The 17943-nt window shown below is 43.7% G+C and overlaps 1 protein-coding gene across 1 annotated transcript in view; it reads left to right on the top strand.

Annotated features, from left to right (window-relative positions):
• The window catches only part of LOC128664603 (rho guanine nucleotide exchange factor 40), a 339695-nt gene that overhangs the window by 59113 nt on the left and 262639 nt on the right, over positions 1-17943 (top strand). The window contains exon 3 of the mRNA XM_053719420.1: positions 15891-16067. Within this exon, the coding sequence (XP_053575395.1) occupies positions 15891-16067 (177 nt within the window). The remainder of the gene's footprint in view (positions 1-15890; positions 16068-17943) is intronic.

Genomic DNA, 17943 nt, shown 5'->3' with positions numbered 1-17943 from the left:
TTCCTGCAACTAAGGTATGTGCAGTAAAATATTTTTCTAAGGAATGGAATTGACTAAGAAAATGCTGCTGATACCGAAGTAATGTAAGTAAAGCCTTAAATGCAGTGAAAGCGACTGGTATCAGGCTTATTAATAGAGATATATACTCTTTAAAAAATGTGTTTTAAAACGTTTGCTGGCATGTTTAATCGTTTTTTAACGTACATTTGGTGATAAAACTTATTGGGGCGTAATTTTTCCACATGGCTGGCTTAATTTCTGCATAGAAAAAGTTAACTGAGGCTTCCCACTGTTGTAATGAGTGGGAGGGGCCTATTTTAGCGACTTCCTGCATGATCCAGGACTTCTCTAGAGGGCTCAAAAGGCTTCAAAAGTCATATTGAGGGAGGTAATCAGTCACAGCAGAGCTGTGACAGTGTGTTTGACTGTTTTAAAAAAACGTTTTTCTCTATTGTTTATCCGTTTTGGGTATTAAGGGGTTTATCATCCATTTGCAAGTGGGTGCAATGCTCTGCTAACTTAATACATTTACTGTGAAAATTTGGTTGGTATAACTGCTTTGGTTCATTGTTATTTCAACTTGAGACAGGTTTTGTGCTTCTTAAAGGCGCAGTAGCGTTTTTTTATATTGCTTTTAAACTTATTGTGAAGTGTTTTTTTCAAGCTTGCCAGTCTTATTGCTAGTCTGTTTAAACATGTCTGACATAGATGAATCTACTTGTTCATTATGTTTGAAAGCCAGTGTGGAGCCCCATAGAAATATGTGTACTAAATGTATTGATTTCACTTTAAATAATTAAGGTCAGTCTTTATCTATAAAAGAATTATCATCAGACGACGAGGGGGAAGTTATGCCGACTAACTCTCCTCACGTGTCAGTACCTTCGCCTCCCGCTCAGGGGGCGCATGCTATTATGGCGCCAAGTACATCAGAGACGCCCATAGCAATTACTTTACAGGACATGGCTACAATCATGAATAATACCCTGTCAGAAGTATTATCTAGATTGCCAGAATTGAGAGGCAAGCGCGATAGCTCTGGGATTAGGAGAGATGCAGAGCGTGCTGGTGCTGTAAGAGCCATGTCTGATACTGCGTCACAGTTTGCAGAACATGAGGACGGAGAGCTTCATTCTGTGGGTGACGGATCTGATCCGGGGAAACCTGATTCATAGATCTCTAATTTTAAATTTAAGCTTAAGAACCTCCGTGTATTGCTTGGGGAGGTTTTAGCTGCTCTGAACGACTGTAACACAGTTGCAATTCCAGAGAAATTGTGTAGGCTGGATAGATACTATGCGGTGCCGGTGTGTACTGATGTTTTCCCTATACCTAAAAGGCTTACAGAAATTATTAGCAAGGAGTGGGATAGACCCGGTGTGCCCTTTTCCCCACCTCCTAATATTTAGAAAAATGTTTCCAATAGACGCCACTACACGGGACTTATGGCAGAAAGTCCCTAAGGTGGAGGGAGCAGTTTCTACTTTAGCAAAGCGTACCACTATCCCGGTTGAGGATAGTTGTGCTTTTTCGGATCCAATGGATAAAAAATTAGAAGGTTACCTTAAGAAAATGTTTGTTCAACAAGGTTTTATCCTGCAGCCCCTTGCATGCATTGCGCCTGTCACTTCTGCTGCGGCATTCTGGTTTGAGTCTCTGGAAGAGGCCATTCACACAGCTCCATTGGATGAAATTATGGACAAGCTTAAATCACTTAAGCTAGCTAACTCATTTGTTTCTGATGCCATTGTACATTTGACTAAACTAACGGCTAAGAACTCCGGATTCGTCATCCAGGCGCGGAGAGCGCTATGGCTTAAATCCTGGTCAGCTGACGTGACTTCTAAATCTAAATTACTTAATATTCCTTTCAAGGGGCAGACCTTATTCGGGCCCGGCTTGAAAGAAATTATTGCTGACATTACTGGAGGTAAGGGTCATACCCTTCCTCAGGAGAGGGCCAAATCAAAGGCCAAACAGTCTAATTTTCGCGCCTTTCGAAATTTCAAGGCAGGAGCAGCATCAACTTCCTCCGCTCCAAAACAGGAAGGAACTGTTGCTCATTCCAGACAGGCTTGGAAACCTAACCAGTCCTGGAACAAGGGCAAGCAGGCCAGAAAACCTACTACTGCCCCCAAGACTGCATGAAGGAACGGCCCCCTATCCGGAAACGGATCTAGTGGGGGGCAGACTTTCTCTCTTCGCCCAGGCGTGGGCAAGAGATGTCCAGGATCCCTGGGCGTTGGAGATCATATCTCAGGCATATCTTCTGGACTTCAAGGCTTCTCCTCCTCAAGGGAGATTCCATCTTTCAAGGTTATCAGAAAACCAGATAAAGAAAGAGGCATTCCTACGCTGTGTACAAGACCTCCTAGTAATGGGGGTGATCCATCCAGTTCCGCGGACGGAACAAGGACAGGGATTTTATTCAAATCTGTTCGTGGTTCCCAAGAAAGAGGGAACCTTCAGACCAATCTTGGACCTAAAGATCTTAAACAAATTCCTAAGAGTTCCATCATTCAAAATGGAAACTATTCGGACCATCCTACCCATGATCCAAGAGGGTCAGTACATGACCACAGTGGACTTAAAGGATGCCTACCTTCACATACCGATTCACAAAGATCATCATCGGTTCCTAAGATTTGCCTTTCTAGACAGGCATTTCCAATTTGTAGCTCTCCCCTTCGGGTTGGCTACGGCCCCAAGAATCTTTACAAAGGTTCTGGGCTCACTTCTGGCGGTTCTAAGACCGCGAGGCATAGCGGTGGCTCCTTATCTAGACGACATCCTGATACAGGCGTCAAGCTTTCAAATTGCCAAGTCTCATACAGAGATAGTTCTGGCATTTCTGAGGTCGCATGGGTGGAAGGTGAACGTGGAAAAAAGTTCTCTATCACCACTCACAAGAGTCTCCTTCCATTCTGTAGAAATGTAGAATTCTGTAGAAATGAAAATTTACCTGACGGAGGCCAGGTTATCAAAACTTTATCAACTTTATCAAAATGCTTGCCGTGTCCTTCATTCCATTCCACGCCCGTCAGTGGCTCAGTGCATGGAAGTAATCGGCTTAATGGTAGCGGCAATGGACATAGTGCCATTTGCGCGCCTGCATCTCAGACCGCTGCAATTGTGCATGCTAGGTCAGTGGAATGGGGATTACTCAGATTTGTCCCCTCTACTAAATCTGGATCAAGAGACCAGAGATTCTCTTCTCTGGTGGATATCTCGGGTCCATCTGTCCAAGGGTATGACCTTTCGCAGGCCAGATTGGACGATTGTAACAACAGATGCCAGCCTTCTAGGCTGGGGCGCAGTCTTGAATTCCCTGAAGGCTCAGGGATCGTGGACTCAGGAGGAGAAACTCCTCCCAATAAATATTCTGGAGTTAAGAGCAATATTCAATGCTCCTAGCTTGGCCTCAGTTAGCAACACTGAGGTTCATCAGATTTCAGTCGGACAACATCACGACTGTGGCTTACATCAACCATCAAGGGGGAACCAGGAGCTCCCTAGCGATGTTAGAAGTCTCAAAGATAATTAGCTGGGCAGAGTCTCACTCTTGCCACTTGTCAGCGATCCACATCCCAGGCGTGGAGAACTGGGAGGCGGACTTTCTAAGTCGTCAGACTTTTCATCCGGGGGAGTGGGAACTCCATCCAGAGGTGTTTGCTCAACTGGTCCATCGTTGGGGCAAACCAGAACTGGATCTCATGGCGTCTCGCCAGAACGCCAAGCTTCCTTGTTACGGATCCAGGTCCAGGGACCCGGGAGCGACACTGATAGATGCTCTAGCAGCTCCTTGGTTCTTCAACATGGCTTATGTGTTTCCACCGTTTCCTCTGCTGCCTCGACTGATTGCCAAGATCAAACAGGAGAGAGCATCAGTGATTCTGATAGCGCCTGCGTGGCCACGCAGGACCTGGTATGCAGACCTAGTGGACATGTCGTCCTGTCTACCATGGACTCTACCTCTGAGGCAAGACCTTCTAATACAAGGTCCTTTCAATCATCCAAATCTAATTTCTTTGAGACTGACTGCATGGAGATTGAACGCTTGATCCTATCAAAGTGTGGCTTCTCCGAGTCAGTTATTGATACCTTAATACAGGCACGAAAGCCTGTTACCAGGAAAATCTTCCATAAGATATGGCGTAAATACTTGTATTGGTGCGAATCCAAGAGTTACTCATGGAGTAAGGTTAGGATTCCTAGGATATTGTCTTTTCTCCAAGAGGGTTTGGAAAAAGGCTTATCTGCTAGTTCGTTAAAGGGACAGATTTCTGCTCTGTCTATTCTTTTGCACAAGCGTCTGGCAGAAGTTCCAGACGTTCAGGCTTTTTGTCAGGCTTTGGCTAGGATTAAGCCTGTGTTTAAAACTGTTGCTCCTCCGTGGAGCTTAAACTTGGTTCTTAAAGTTCTTCAAGGAGTTCCGTTTGAACCCCTTCATTCCATTGATATTAAACTTTTATCTTGGAAAGTTCTGTTTTTGATGGCTATTTCCTCAGCTCGAAGAGTCTCTGAGTTATCTGCCTTACATTGTGATTCTCCTTATCTGATTTTCCATTCAGACAAGGTAGTTCTGCGTACTAAACCTGGGTTTTTACCTAAGGTGGTTTCTAACAGGAATATCAATCAAGAGATTGTTGTCCCATCATTGTGCCCTAATCCTTCTTCAAAGAAGGAACGTCTTTTGCATAATCTGGACGTAGTCCGTACCTTGAAGTTCTACTTACAGGCAACTAAAGATTTTCGTCAAACATCTGCCCTGTTTGTCGCTTATTCTGGACAGAGGAGAGGTCAAAAAGCTTCGGCAACCTCTCTCTCTTTTTGGCTTCGAAGCATAATTCGCTTAGCCTATGAGACTGCTGGACAGCAGCCCCCTGAAAGGATTACAGCTCATTCTACTAGAGCTGTGGCTTCCACCTGGGCCTTTAAGAATGAGACCTCTGTTGAACAGATTTGCAAGGCTGCGACTTGGTCTTCGCTTCACACTTTTTCAAAATTTTACAAATTTGACACTTTTGCTTCTTTGCAGGCTGTTTTTGGGAGAAAGGTTCTACAGGCAGTGGTTCCTTCCGTTTAAGTTCCTGCCTTGTTCCTCCCATCATCCGTGTACTTAAGCTTTGGTATTGGTATCCCACAAGTAATGGATGATCCGTGGACTGGATACACTTAACAAGAGAAAACATAATTTATGCTTACCTGATAAATTTATTTCTCTTGTAGTGTATCCGGTCCACGGCCCGCCCTGTCTTTTTAAGGCAGATCTAAATTTTTAATTAAACTACAGTCACCACTGCACCCTATGGTTTCTCCTTTCTTGTCTTGTTTCGGTCGAATGACTGGATATGACATGTGAGGGGAGGAGCTATATAGCAGCTCTGCTGTGGGTGATCCTCTTGCAACTTCCTGTTGGGAAGGGAATCTATCCCACAAGTAATGGATGATCCGTGGACTGGATACACTACAAGAGAAATAAATTTATCAGGTAAGCATAAATTATGTTTTTTTCCCTTTACCTCATTTGTGGCACTGTTTGGTTTTTCTTACATATGATCTATGCTTTAATTGTTTTGTACATTAATTATTCAGATATAATTAATTATATTTGTGGCCATCCAGTATATTGAAATATTTTTTTTTTTAATTTAGAATGTGTTTCACACTGATGCTTGGTTATTTTATATACAGATAAACAGCAAGAGATAGAGGTTTACCGTACATCTATACATACATATATGTATGTTTGGCAACACACCTATTTTTATTTTTATAAGAAAAATTATAAATAAAAATGTTATTTCCTTTTAAGGGGTTTTGTATTTGTGTTTGGGGGCGCGTGTGTTGTATTATATATATATATATATATATATATATATATATATATATATATATATATATATATATATATATATATATATATATATATATATATATATATATATATATATATATATATATATATATATATATATATATATGTATGTGTGTGTGTGTATCTATATATCTAACACTGCAGTCAAACTATTCCAGAGAACTAGCAATCTCTCTTTCCATCTAAAGGGGAGGAGAGTCCACAGCTTCATTCATTACTGTTGGAAAGTAAGAACCTGGCCACCAGGAGGAGGCAAAGACACCCCAGCCAAAGGCTTAAATACCTCCCCGACTTCCCTCATCCCCAAGCCATTCTTTGCCTTTCGTCACAGGAGGACGGCAGAGAAGTGCAGAAGATCAGAGTATTTAACTCTTATGGAGGGTAGTACTCTTGGGACTGGAGTTTTAAGTAGTCCTGTCAGCCTGTCAGTGAGAGCATGGATGAAAGTTCGGAGATGCAAGGAGAGTCTTTCTGCGAAACCATCCCATTAACAGCTCCACAAGCAATCAGCGTTGACGAGTTTCGCTGCCTGCTTTTTACACTCAAGTCCATGTCAGGAGCGAGGCTACTAACCTGTCACACTTAAAGTGCCATGTTCCTGTTCCACAGCGTAGATTCTGGTAAGATTGTTTCATTTTTTATTACATAAAAATAACACGGAAGACAGGGTCACAGTGTGACGCCTTTTATCTTTATAGAATTAATGGTTAATTGAACATGGGGGTTTATACATGCTATTGTTTGTGTCATTGCTGCGTTATGTGGAACTTTCAGGTGACTTACGGGAGTATGGCGTGGCCCTTTTTTGGTGTTTTTTCTCCTTTGGCAGGGGCGGTCCTGCCGGGCATTCCATGTGACCGGGTGTGGCTATCCATCTTCCTCTGTTGATCAGCGGTGCAGGAGACGAAATGGTTTCTGTAGTCCAGGTCATAGGAGGTGGTGATTGCCCTGGCCATTGGAGGTTATAAAGGTGCCTATTTATTTTGTAAATCTAATCCTTAATTACAGCTCAAGCTATGGAGGACTCTGCCGCGTTAGAGGGCTTGCCCACTTTAATTAGGTCTCATTCCTGTGTTTTACTGTGAGGAGGTTCTGGTAGATCAGCCTGCTCAACTATGTTCCACATGCCTTAATAAAGTTACGACATCTAAGAGCAAACAGATGTCTAGTACTACTGAGCCGTCCACCTCTGAGGGGTCCCTGTCCTGTGAGGTGCGTTCCCTATATCCATCTCCTATTGCACATGCAGCGCCCCAGGGTCCAACCATTACTCCTGCAGGAGAGATTCGTTGGCAGTCAGATTTTGCGGATCAACTGCAAACGGCGGTATCGAAAGTGATCCTTGCCGTACCACGATCTGCTAAGCGCAAGCATAGGGTGTATCATGGCGTATCATGTCTACGCCTATGGAAATTTCTGAGGCGTTATACGACGAGGCCCACTCCGACTCTTCGGAGGAGGCCCCTTCTGGGTTGGAGTCCGTGTCATCTAAAGGAGGAGTAGCCTGGAGGACGCTCCTGACTTTAGGTTTAGGATGGAAAATGTGCGCTTTTTGCTGAAACAAGTGCTTGCTACTCTGGAAGTTCCGGAACCGAAACTTCCAGAAGAACCTGTGATTCCTAAGCTTGATAAGGTATATGAGGACAGGGTGGTGCCTCAGGCCTTCCCGGTTCCTGTTAAGATGTCAAATATTATTAAGAATGAATGGGAGTGATTAGGTTCTTCCTTTTCCCCTTCTTCCTTTAAGAAACTGTTCTCCCTCCCAGACTCTCAGCTGGAGCTGTGGGGTACTGTCCCTAAGGTAGATGGTGCTATCTCCACGCTCGTAAAGCGGACATCTATTGTCCTTGAGGATAGTTAGTCGTTTAAAGAGCCCATGGATAAAATGTTGGAAAACATGTTAAGGAAAATGTTTCAACACACAGGGTTTGTTTTTCCGCGGTCGCCGGAGCTGCAACATATTGGTGTAAATCCCTGTGTGAAATCGTCGAGGAGGAGACTTCCATCGACGAGATACAGGATAAGATTAAGGTGCTGAAGATCGCCAATTCTTTCATATGTGATGCCAATATGCAAATTATTCGCCTGAACGCTAAGGTGTCAGTTTTATTTGAGTTTCTTCCAGTTTGTGGCCCTTGCCTTTGGTCTGGCGGCAGCCCGAGAGTCTTCACAAAGGTTCTGGGGGCGCTACTTGGCATTGCTGTGGCTCCCTATCTGGACTACATCCTAGTCCAGGCGCCGTCGCTCAGTCTCGTAGAGGATCATTCGAGGGCTCTTCTTCTTTTGCTCCAATCTCACAGTTGGAAGATCAACTCAAGAAAGAGTTCCCTGGTTCCCAGCAACAGGGTGGAGTTCTTGGGTACAATAATAGACTCTATGTGAATGAAAATATTTCTCAGAGACCCTTCAGTCCTCCTCAAGCCCCTCGGTGGCTCAGTGTATGGAGGTGATTGGACTCATGGTTTCCAGCATAGACGTCATTTCATTCGCCAGGTTCTATCTCAGACCTTTTCAATTGTGCATGTTGAGACAGTGGAACGGCGATCATTCAGATCTATCACAGCAGATATCCATGGATGCTCGGACTCAGATCTCCCACTCTTGGTGGATCCGTCTGGAGCAACTGTCCATTGAGACATCCTTCTTGAGACCGTCCTGGGAGATTGTGACCACGGATGCGAGTCTGGCAGGTTAGTTTGCTGTTTGGGGTGCCAGGATGGCATAAGGAATATGGTCCCTGGAGGAGTCTCTCCTTCCGATAAATATTCTGGAACTCTGCTGAGAAGCATGGATATACTTGGCATAAGGTGAAGGTATCCAGGATTTTGTCCTTTCTCCAAGACGGTTTGGTGAAAGGACATATTTCGGCATTGTCAGTCTTGTTTCAGGAGACTCGCTGAGCTCCCTGACATCCAATCCTTTGTTCAGGCTCTGTCTAGAATCAGGCCTGTCTTTAGACAGTCTGCTCCCCCATGGGGCTTAAACTTGGTCCTTAAGGTTTTGCAGAGGGTTCCGTTTGAGCCTATGCATTCCATTGACATTAAGATTCTGTCCTGGAAGGTTCTCTTCCTGTTGGCCATTGCATCGGCACGCAGAGTATCTGAACTGGCTGCCTTGCAATATGAGCCGCCTTATCTGGTTTTTCATGCAGATAAGGCTGTGCTTTGCACTGGTTTGGGGATTCTTCTCAAGGTAGTGTCTAACCGTAACATCAATCAGGAAATAGTGGTTCCTTCTTTGTGTCCTAACCCTTCTTCTTCTAAGGAGATGTTACTTCATAATCTGGATGTGGTTCGTGCCCTGAAGTTCTATCTTCACGCTACGAAGGATTTCAGACAGTCTACATTTCTTTTTGTGGTGTATTCAAGGAAGCACAAGGGGCAGAAAGCCTCTTATACTTTTTTTTTTTCTTTTGGTTGAGGAGCTTGATTCGCTTGGTCTATGAGACAGCGGGACATAAGCCTCCTCAGAGTATCACGGCTCATTCAACTAGAGCTGTGGCTTCTTCTTGGGCCTTCAAGAATGAGGTCTCTATGGAGCAGATTTGTAATGCGGCTACCTGGTCCTCCTTACATATTTTTACAAAGTTTTACAAGTCTGAAGTTTTTGCTTCTGCTGAAGCTATTTCTCCAACATAGGTGTGTCCGGTCCACGGCGTCATCCTTACTTGTGGGATATTCTCTTCCCCAACAGGAAATGGCAAAGAGCCCAGCAAAGCTGGTCACATGATCCCTCCTAGGCTCCGCCTACCCCAGTCATTCTCTTTGCCGTTGTACAGGCAACATCTCCACGGAGATGGCTTAGAGTTTTTTAGTGTTTAACTGTAGTTTTTATTATTCAATCAAGAGTTTGTTATTTTGAAATAGTGCTGGTATGTACTATTTACTCAGAAACAGAAAGGAGATGAAGATTTCTGTTTGTATGAGGAAAATGATTTTAGCAACCGTCACTAAAATCCATGGCTGTTCCACACAGGACTGTTGAGAGCAATTAACTTCAGTTGGGGGAACAGTGAGCAGTCTCTTGCTGCTTGAGGTATGACACATTCTAACAAGACGATGTAATGCTGGAAGCTGTCATTTTCCCTCTGGGATCCGGTAAGCCATGTTTATTACGATTGTAAATAAGGGCTTCAAAAAGGGCTTATTAAGACTGTAGACTTTTTTTGGGCTAAATCGATTGATTATTAACACATATTTAGCCTTGAGGAATCATTTTATCTGGGTATTTTGATATAATAATATCGGCAGGCACTGTTTTAGACACCTTATTCTTTAGGGGCCTTCCCAAAGCATAGGCAGAGTCTCATTTTCGCGCCGGTGTTGCGCACTTGTTTTTGAGAGGCATGGCATGCAGTCACATGTGAGAGGAGCTCTGATACTTAGAAAAGACTTTCTGAAGGCGTCATTTGGTATCGTATTCCCCTTGGGGCTTGGTTGGGTCTCAGCAAAGCAGATACCAGGGACTGTAAAGGGGTTAAATATAAAAACGGCTCCGGTTCCGTTATTTTAAGAGTTAAAGCTTTCAAATTTGGTGTGCAATACTTTTAAGGCTTTAAGACACTGTGGTGAAAATTTAGTAAATTTTGAACAATTCCTTCATGTTTTTTCGCATTTGCAGTAATAAAGTGTGTTCAGTTTAAAATTTAAAGTGACAGTAACGGTTTTATTTTAAAACGTTTTTTGTACTTGTTATCAAGTTTATGCCTGTTTAACATGTCTGAACTACCAGATAGACTGTGTTCTGAATGTGGGGAAGCCAGAATTCCTATTCATTTAAATAAATGTGATTTATGTGACAATGACAATGATGCCCAAGATGATTCCTCAAGTGAGGGGAGTAAGCATGGTACTGCATCATTCCCTCCTTCGTCTACACGAGTCTTGCCCACTCAGGAGGCCCCTAGTACATCTAGCGCGCCAATACTCCTTACTATGCAACAATTAACGGCTGTAATGGATAATTCTGTCAAAAACATTTTAGCCAAAATGAACACTTATCAGCGTAAGCGCGACTGCTCTGTTTTAGATACTGAAGAGCATGACGACGCTGATATTAATATTTCTGAAGGGCCCCTAACTCAGTCTGATGGGGCCAGGGAGGTTTTGTCTGAGGGAGAAATTACTGATTCAGGGAACATTTCTCAACAAGCTGAACCTGATGTGATTGCATTTAAATTTAAGTTGGAACATCTCCGCATTCTGCTTAAGGAGGTATTATCCACTCTGGATGATTGTGACAAGTTGGTCATCCCAGAGAAACTATGTAAAATGGACAAGTTCCTAGAGGTGCCGGGGCTCCCAGAAGCTTTTCCTATACCCAAGCGGGTGGCGGACATTGTTAATAAAGAATGGGAAAGGCCCGGTATTCCTTTCGTCCCTCCCCCCATATTTAAAAAATTGTTTCCTATGGTCGACCCCAGAAAGGACTTATGGCAGACAGTCCCCAAGGTCGAGGGAGCGGTTTCCACTTTAAACAAACGCACCACTATACCCATAGAGGATAGTTGTGCTTTCAAAGATCCTATGGATAAAAAATTAGAAGGTTTGCTTAAAAAGATGTTTGTTCAGCAGGGTTACCTTCTACAACCAATTTCATGCATTGTCCCTGTCGCTACAGCCGCATGTTTCTGGTTCGATGAGCTGATAAAGGCGGTCGACAGTGATTCTCCTCCTTATGAGGAGATTAGGGACAGAATCAATGCTCTCAAATTGGCTAATTCTTTCACCCTAGACGCCACTTTGCAATTGGCTAGGTTAGCGGCTAAGAATTCTGGGTTTGCTATTGTGGCACGCAGAGCGCTTTGGTTGAAATCTTGGTCGGCTGATGCGTCTTCCAAGAACAAGCTACTTAACATTCCTTTCAAGGGGAAAACGCTGTTTGGCCCTGACTTGAAAGAGATTATCTCGGATATCACTGGGGGTAAGGGCCACGCCCTTCCTCAGGATCGGCCTTTCAAGGCAAAAAATAAACCTAATTTTCGTCCCTTTCGTAGAAATGGACCAGCCCAAAGTGCTACGTCCTCTAAGCAAGAGGGTAATACTTCTCAAGCCAAGCCAGCTTGGAGACCAATGCAAGGCTGGAACAAGGGAAAGCAGGCCAAGAAACCTGCCACTGCTACCAAGACAGCATGAAATGTTGGCCCCCGATCCGGGACCGGATCTGGTGGGGGGCAGACTCTCTCTCTTCGCTCAGGCTTGGGCAAGAGATGTTCTGGATCCTTGGGCGCTAGAAATAGTCTCCCAAGGTTATCTTCTGGAATTCAAGGGACTTCCCCCAAGGGGGAGGTTCCACGGGTCTCAGTTGTCTTCAGACCACATAAAAAGACAGGCATTCTTACATTGTGTAGAAGACATGTTAAAAATGGGAGTGATTCATCCCGTTCCATTAAGAGAACAAGGGATGGGGTTCTACTCCAATCTGTTTATAGTTCCCAAAAAAGAGGGAACGTTCAGACCAATCTTAGATCTCAAGATCTTAAACAAGTTTCTCAAGGTTCCATCGTTCAAGATGGAAACCATTCGAACTATTCTTCCTTCCATCCAGGAAGGTCAATTCATGACCACGGTGGATTTAAAGGATGCGTATCTACATATTCCTATCCACAAGGAACATCATCGGTTCCTGAGGTTCGCATTCCTGGACAAACATTACCAGTTCGTGGCGCTTCCTTTCGGATTAGCCACTGCTCCAAGGATTTTCACAAAGGTACTAGGGTCCCTTCTAGCTGTGCTAAGACCAAGGGGCATTGCTGTAGTACCTTACTTGGACGACATTTTGATTCAAGCGTCGTCCCTTCCTCAAGCAAAGGCTCACACGGACATTGTCCTGGCCTTTCTCAGATCTCACGGATGGAAAGTGAACGTGGAAAAGAGTTCTCTATCTCCGTCAACAAGGGTTCCCTTCTTGGGAACAATAATAGACTCCTTAGAAATGAGGATTTTTCTGACAGAGGCCAGAAAAACAAAACTTCTAGACTCTTGTCGGATACTCCATTCCGTTCCTCTTCCTTCCATAGCTCAGTGCATGGAAGTGATCGGGTTGATGGTAGCGGCAATGGACATAGTTCCTTTTGCACGCATTCATCTAAGACCATTACAACTGTGCATGCTCAGTCAGTGGAATGGGGACTATACAGACTTGTCTCCGACGATACAAGTAAATCAGAGGACCAGAGACTCACTCCGTTGGTGGCTGTCCCTGGACAACCTGTCACGAGGGATGACATTCCGCAGACCAGAGTGGGTCATTGTCACGACCGACGCCAGTCTGATGGGCTGGGGCGCGGTCTGGGGATCCCTGAAAGCTCAGGGTCTTTGGTCTCGGGAAGAATCTCTTCTACCGATAAATATTCTGGAACTGAGAGCGATATTCAATGCTCTCAAGGCTTGGCCTCAGCTAGCGAGGGCCAAGTTCATACGGTTTCAATCAGACAACATGACAACTGTTGCGTACATCAACCATCAGGGGGGAACAAGGAGTTCCCTGGCGATGGAAGAAGTGACCAAAATCATTCTATGGGCGGAGTCTCACTCCTGCCACCTGTCTGCTATCCACATCCCAGGAGTGGAAAATTGGGAAGCGGATTTTCTGAGTCGTCAGACATTGCATCCGGGGGAGTGGGAACTCCATCCGGAAATCTTTGCCCAAGTCACTCAGCTGTGGGGCATTCCAGACATGGATCTGATGGCCTCTCGTCAGAACTTCAAAGTTCCTTGCTACGGGTCCAGATCCAGGGATCCCAAGGCGGCTCTAGTGGATGCACTAGTAGCACCTTGGACCTTCAAACTAGCTTATGTGTTCCCGCCGTTTCCTCTCATCCCCAGGCTGGTAGCCAGGATCAATCAGGAGAGGGCGTCGGTGATCTTGATAGCTCCTGCGTGGCCACGCAGGACTTGGTACGCAGATCTGGTAAATATGTCATCGGCTCCTCCTTGGAAGCTACCTTTGAGACGAGACCTTCTTGTTCAGGGTCCGTTCGAACATCCGAATCTGGTTTCACTCCAGCTGACTGCTTGGAGATTGAACGCTTGATCTTATCGAAGCGAGGATTCTCAGATTCTGTTATCGATACTCTTGTTCAGGCCAGAAAGCCTGTAACTAGAAAGATTTACCACAAAATTTGGAAAAAATATATCTGTTGGTGTGAATCTAAAGGATTCCCTTGGGACAAGGTTAAGATTCCTAGGATTCTATCCTTCCTTCAAGAAGGATTGGAAAAAGGATTATCTGCAAGTTCCCTGAAGGGACAGATTTCTGCCTTGTCTGTGTTACTTCACAAAAAGCTGGCCGCTGTGCCAGATGTTCAAGCCTTTGTTCAGGCTCTGGTTAGAATTAAGCCTGTTTACAAACCTTTGACTCCTCCTTGGAGTCTCAATTTAGTTTTTAGTTGCAATTTCTTCTGCTAGAAGAGTTTCAGAATTATCTGCTCTGCAGTGTTCTCCTCCTTATCTGGTGTTCCATGCAGATAAGGTGGTTTTACGTACTAAACCTGGTTTTCTTCCAAAAGTTGTTTCTAACAAAAACATTAACCAGGAGATTATCGTACCTTCTCTGTGTCCGAAACCAGTTTCAAAGAAGGAACGTTTGTTGCACAATTTGGATGTTGTTCGCGCTCTAAAATTCTATTTAGATGCTACAAAGGATTTTAGACAAACATCTTCCTTGTTTGTTGTTTATCCCGGTAAAAGGAGAGGTCAAAAAGCAACTTCTACCTCTCTCTCTTTTTGGATTAAAAGCATCATCAGATCGGCTTACGAGACTGCCGGACGGCAGCCTCCCGAAAGAATCACAGCTCATTCCACTAGGGCTGTGGCTTCCACATGGGCCTTCAAGAACGAGGCTTCTGTTGATCAGATATGTAGGGCAGCGACTTGGTCTTCACTGCACACTTTTACCAAATTTTACAAGTTTGATACTTTTGCTTCTTCTGAGGCTATTTTTGGGAGAAAGGTTTTGCAAGCCGTGGTGCCTTCCATTTAGGTGACCTGATTTGCTCCCTCCCTTCATCCGTGTCCTAAAGCTTTGGTATTGGTTCCCACAAGTAAGGATGACGCCGTGGACCGGACACACCTATGTTGGAGAAAACAGAATTTATGTTTACCTGATAAATTACTTTCTCCAACGGTGTGTCCGGTCCACGGCCCGCCCTGGTTTTTTTAATCAGGTCTGATAATTTATTTTCTTTAACTACAGTCACCACGGTACCATAGGGTTTCTCCTATGCAAATATTCCTCCTTAACGTCGGTCGAATGACTGGGGTAGGCGGAGCCTAGGAGGGATCATGTGACCAGCTTTGCTGGGCTCTTTGCCATTTCCTGTTGGGGAAGAGAATATCCCACAAGTAAGGATGACGCCGTGGACCGGACACACCGTTGGAGAAAGTAATTTATCAGGTAAACATAAATTCTGTTTTTTGGGAGAGAGGTTTTGCAGGCTGTGGTGCCCTCAAATTAAGGTCCGCCTTTTCCCTCTCGGTTTCATTCAGTGTCCTCTAGAGCTTGGGTATATGTAACAGTAATGAATGAAGCAGTGGATTCTCTTCCCCTTTAGATGGAAAACCATAAATGATGCTTACCTGATCATTTCATTTCCATATCTCCTATTGGCGGACCTAAATTTCATTTATCTTCTGGCACCATTTATATCCTGTTATTTATCCTACTGTTCCTTGTTCCCTCTGCAGAATGACTGGGGGATGAGAGAAGTGGGGGAGGTATTTAAGCCTTTGGCTGGGGTGTCTTTACCTCCTCCTGGTGGCCAGGTTCTTAATTCCCAACAGTAATGAATGAAGCCGTGGACTCTCCTCCCCTCAATGGAAATGAAATTATCAGGTAAGCATAATTTATGTTTTCTGCTCCTGTTTGTTTATTTTATTGTGACTGTCAGTGTAATTATGCCATAGAAAGCCAGATACACAGTATTCTTTAAATATCAGTAGAGGTCCATTCCCATTCTAAACCACAACATTTGACTACAGCTTAATATGTCTTTGCGTTTTTTATATCACAGAACAGGTCACATATGTTGAAAAGATAGCAGACAATGCACTACACTCGGTAGCATCTGTATCCTGTCAACAAGGTCTCTGTCCTTCAATCTCATGGCGAAATCCGGGTCACCTGCTACCCACTCTGGCCAGAGATGTCAACCTTGAAGTCCTAATGAGTGGAATTGTCTCTCTTCCTGGTAAGACCATTAGCATTAAAGGAACATAAAACAAGTTGTGATTGAGACAAAATATAATATGTACTTTAATTACTTTACCTGCAAATTTATACTGCAGTGCCTTGCCATTAACCCCTTCTTTTAAGTTTCCAAATTGTAAAGCTCTAACTCCCCCCCCCCCACAGTTCCTTCTATTGCTGTATTTATATCTCTTGTTGTTTTGGTAGAATTCAAAAGTGCACAGTGATTATCTGCTGGAGCATGCCTAGAAACTGTGAACTCTGTTGAAATACAATGCCTGTGTCTAAACACTGATAAGGGGGTGGAGTAGACTGCTCCAGACAGCTTAGCTATGTAATTAATTTTGCTTATTTTTGAAAATTATTTTAAAATACTTGCCAGCAATTTTCAAACAATTTTTTTTATGCAAACTGTTTTTACGTAATTAGCCCTTTTAGGATATGCACAGATCTTAACATGTTTTATGGTACTTTAAGGTTAACTCAACATGCTGCCTCGCTATAGTTATGGGGTTGTTGGCAGTCCCATGGAAAAAGCTTTTCTTTCATAAAACGATGATGGTCGATGGTCCTCAATAACATATGGTATATATTTCCTGCCACTAGATAAAGGTGAAGAAATCCATATCAGAGGTTAAAATCCCTCCCATCTCTCTTGTTTTGTTCTTGACCTCTTAGAAGTTGGTTGAGAATAGGTGTTTCCGGGTTCTTGCTTATGGATTACAAATTATGAGCTCAGACCTATGTGACACCCAGAGTCCCTAGTGAGTATCATTTATTAAGAAGACAGAAAAGACTCTTCACAGCAGATGAATGATACAAGGACATAGGGAAATACTGTACACATAACAGGGTATTTCTAACGGGACTTCAGCTATAACTACCCTCAGGAGTCGCAGGGACTTGTCCATAGCCTCCCCCTGAGGGAAACAGGTATTTCCTACTGCAATCCTCTGCGGTATTCAATACCTGCACTGGATGGGCTTTCTACTGGATACTGCTTCATTGACATTGATTGACATGCCAGGTAAGCCAATGATGGGGTGCTGTGTAAGGTAAGTAACACAGCACAGACACAGCCCAGAGGCTATTTGTATGTAATCTGACACAGGTACAGCAGTGAGTGGTTCAGTAGAGGACGAACTGGTTCGGCAGGGGAACAGTTGTTTTTTTTGTTTTTTTTTATTAATTTAGGAGATGTTTCTCCTGTTAAGAGTGGTCAGTCCACGGGTCATCACTACTTCTGGGATATTATCTCCTCCCCTACAGGAAGTGCAAGAGGATTCACTCAGCAGAGCTGCTATATAGCTCCTCCCCTCTACGTCACCTCCAGTCATTCTCTTGCACCCAACGAATAGATAGGATGTGTGAGAGGACTGTGGTGATTTAATTCGTTTATTACCTTCAATCAAAAGTTTGTTATTTTATAATAGCACCGGAGTGTGTTATTCATTCTCTGGTAGAATTTGAAGAAGAATCTACCTGAGTTTTTTTCTATGATTTTAGCCGGAGTAGTTAAGATCATATTGCTGTTTCTCGGCCATCTGAGGAGAGGTAAACTTCAGATCAGGGGACAGCGGGCAGATTAATCTGCAAAGAGGTATGTAGCAGTTTATTTTCTGACATGGAATTGATGAGAAAATCCTGCCATACCGTTATAATGTAAACTCAGCCTTAAATGCAGTAGATGTAGCTGGTATCAGGCTGTCATGTATGTATATTTTACACTTCAGTATTCTGGGGGATGGTACTTCACTGGATTATACTCTATGCATAGACTTAACCTAATTTGCAGGGACTTGCAATAGGTTTTAAATAACAATTAATTTATTGAGGTTAAACGTTTTTTTGCTGGCATGTAAAAACGTTTTATTTCT

This window comes from Bombina bombina, chromosome 1 (assembly GCF_027579735.1).
Source record: "Bombina bombina isolate aBomBom1 chromosome 1, aBomBom1.pri, whole genome shotgun sequence".
In the NCBI taxonomy this organism is placed as follows: Eukaryota; Metazoa; Chordata; class Amphibia; order Anura; family Bombinatoridae; genus Bombina; species Bombina bombina.
The sequence above is the reverse complement of the archived record's forward strand: the minus strand, read 5'-3'. Positions and strand labels throughout refer to the sequence as shown.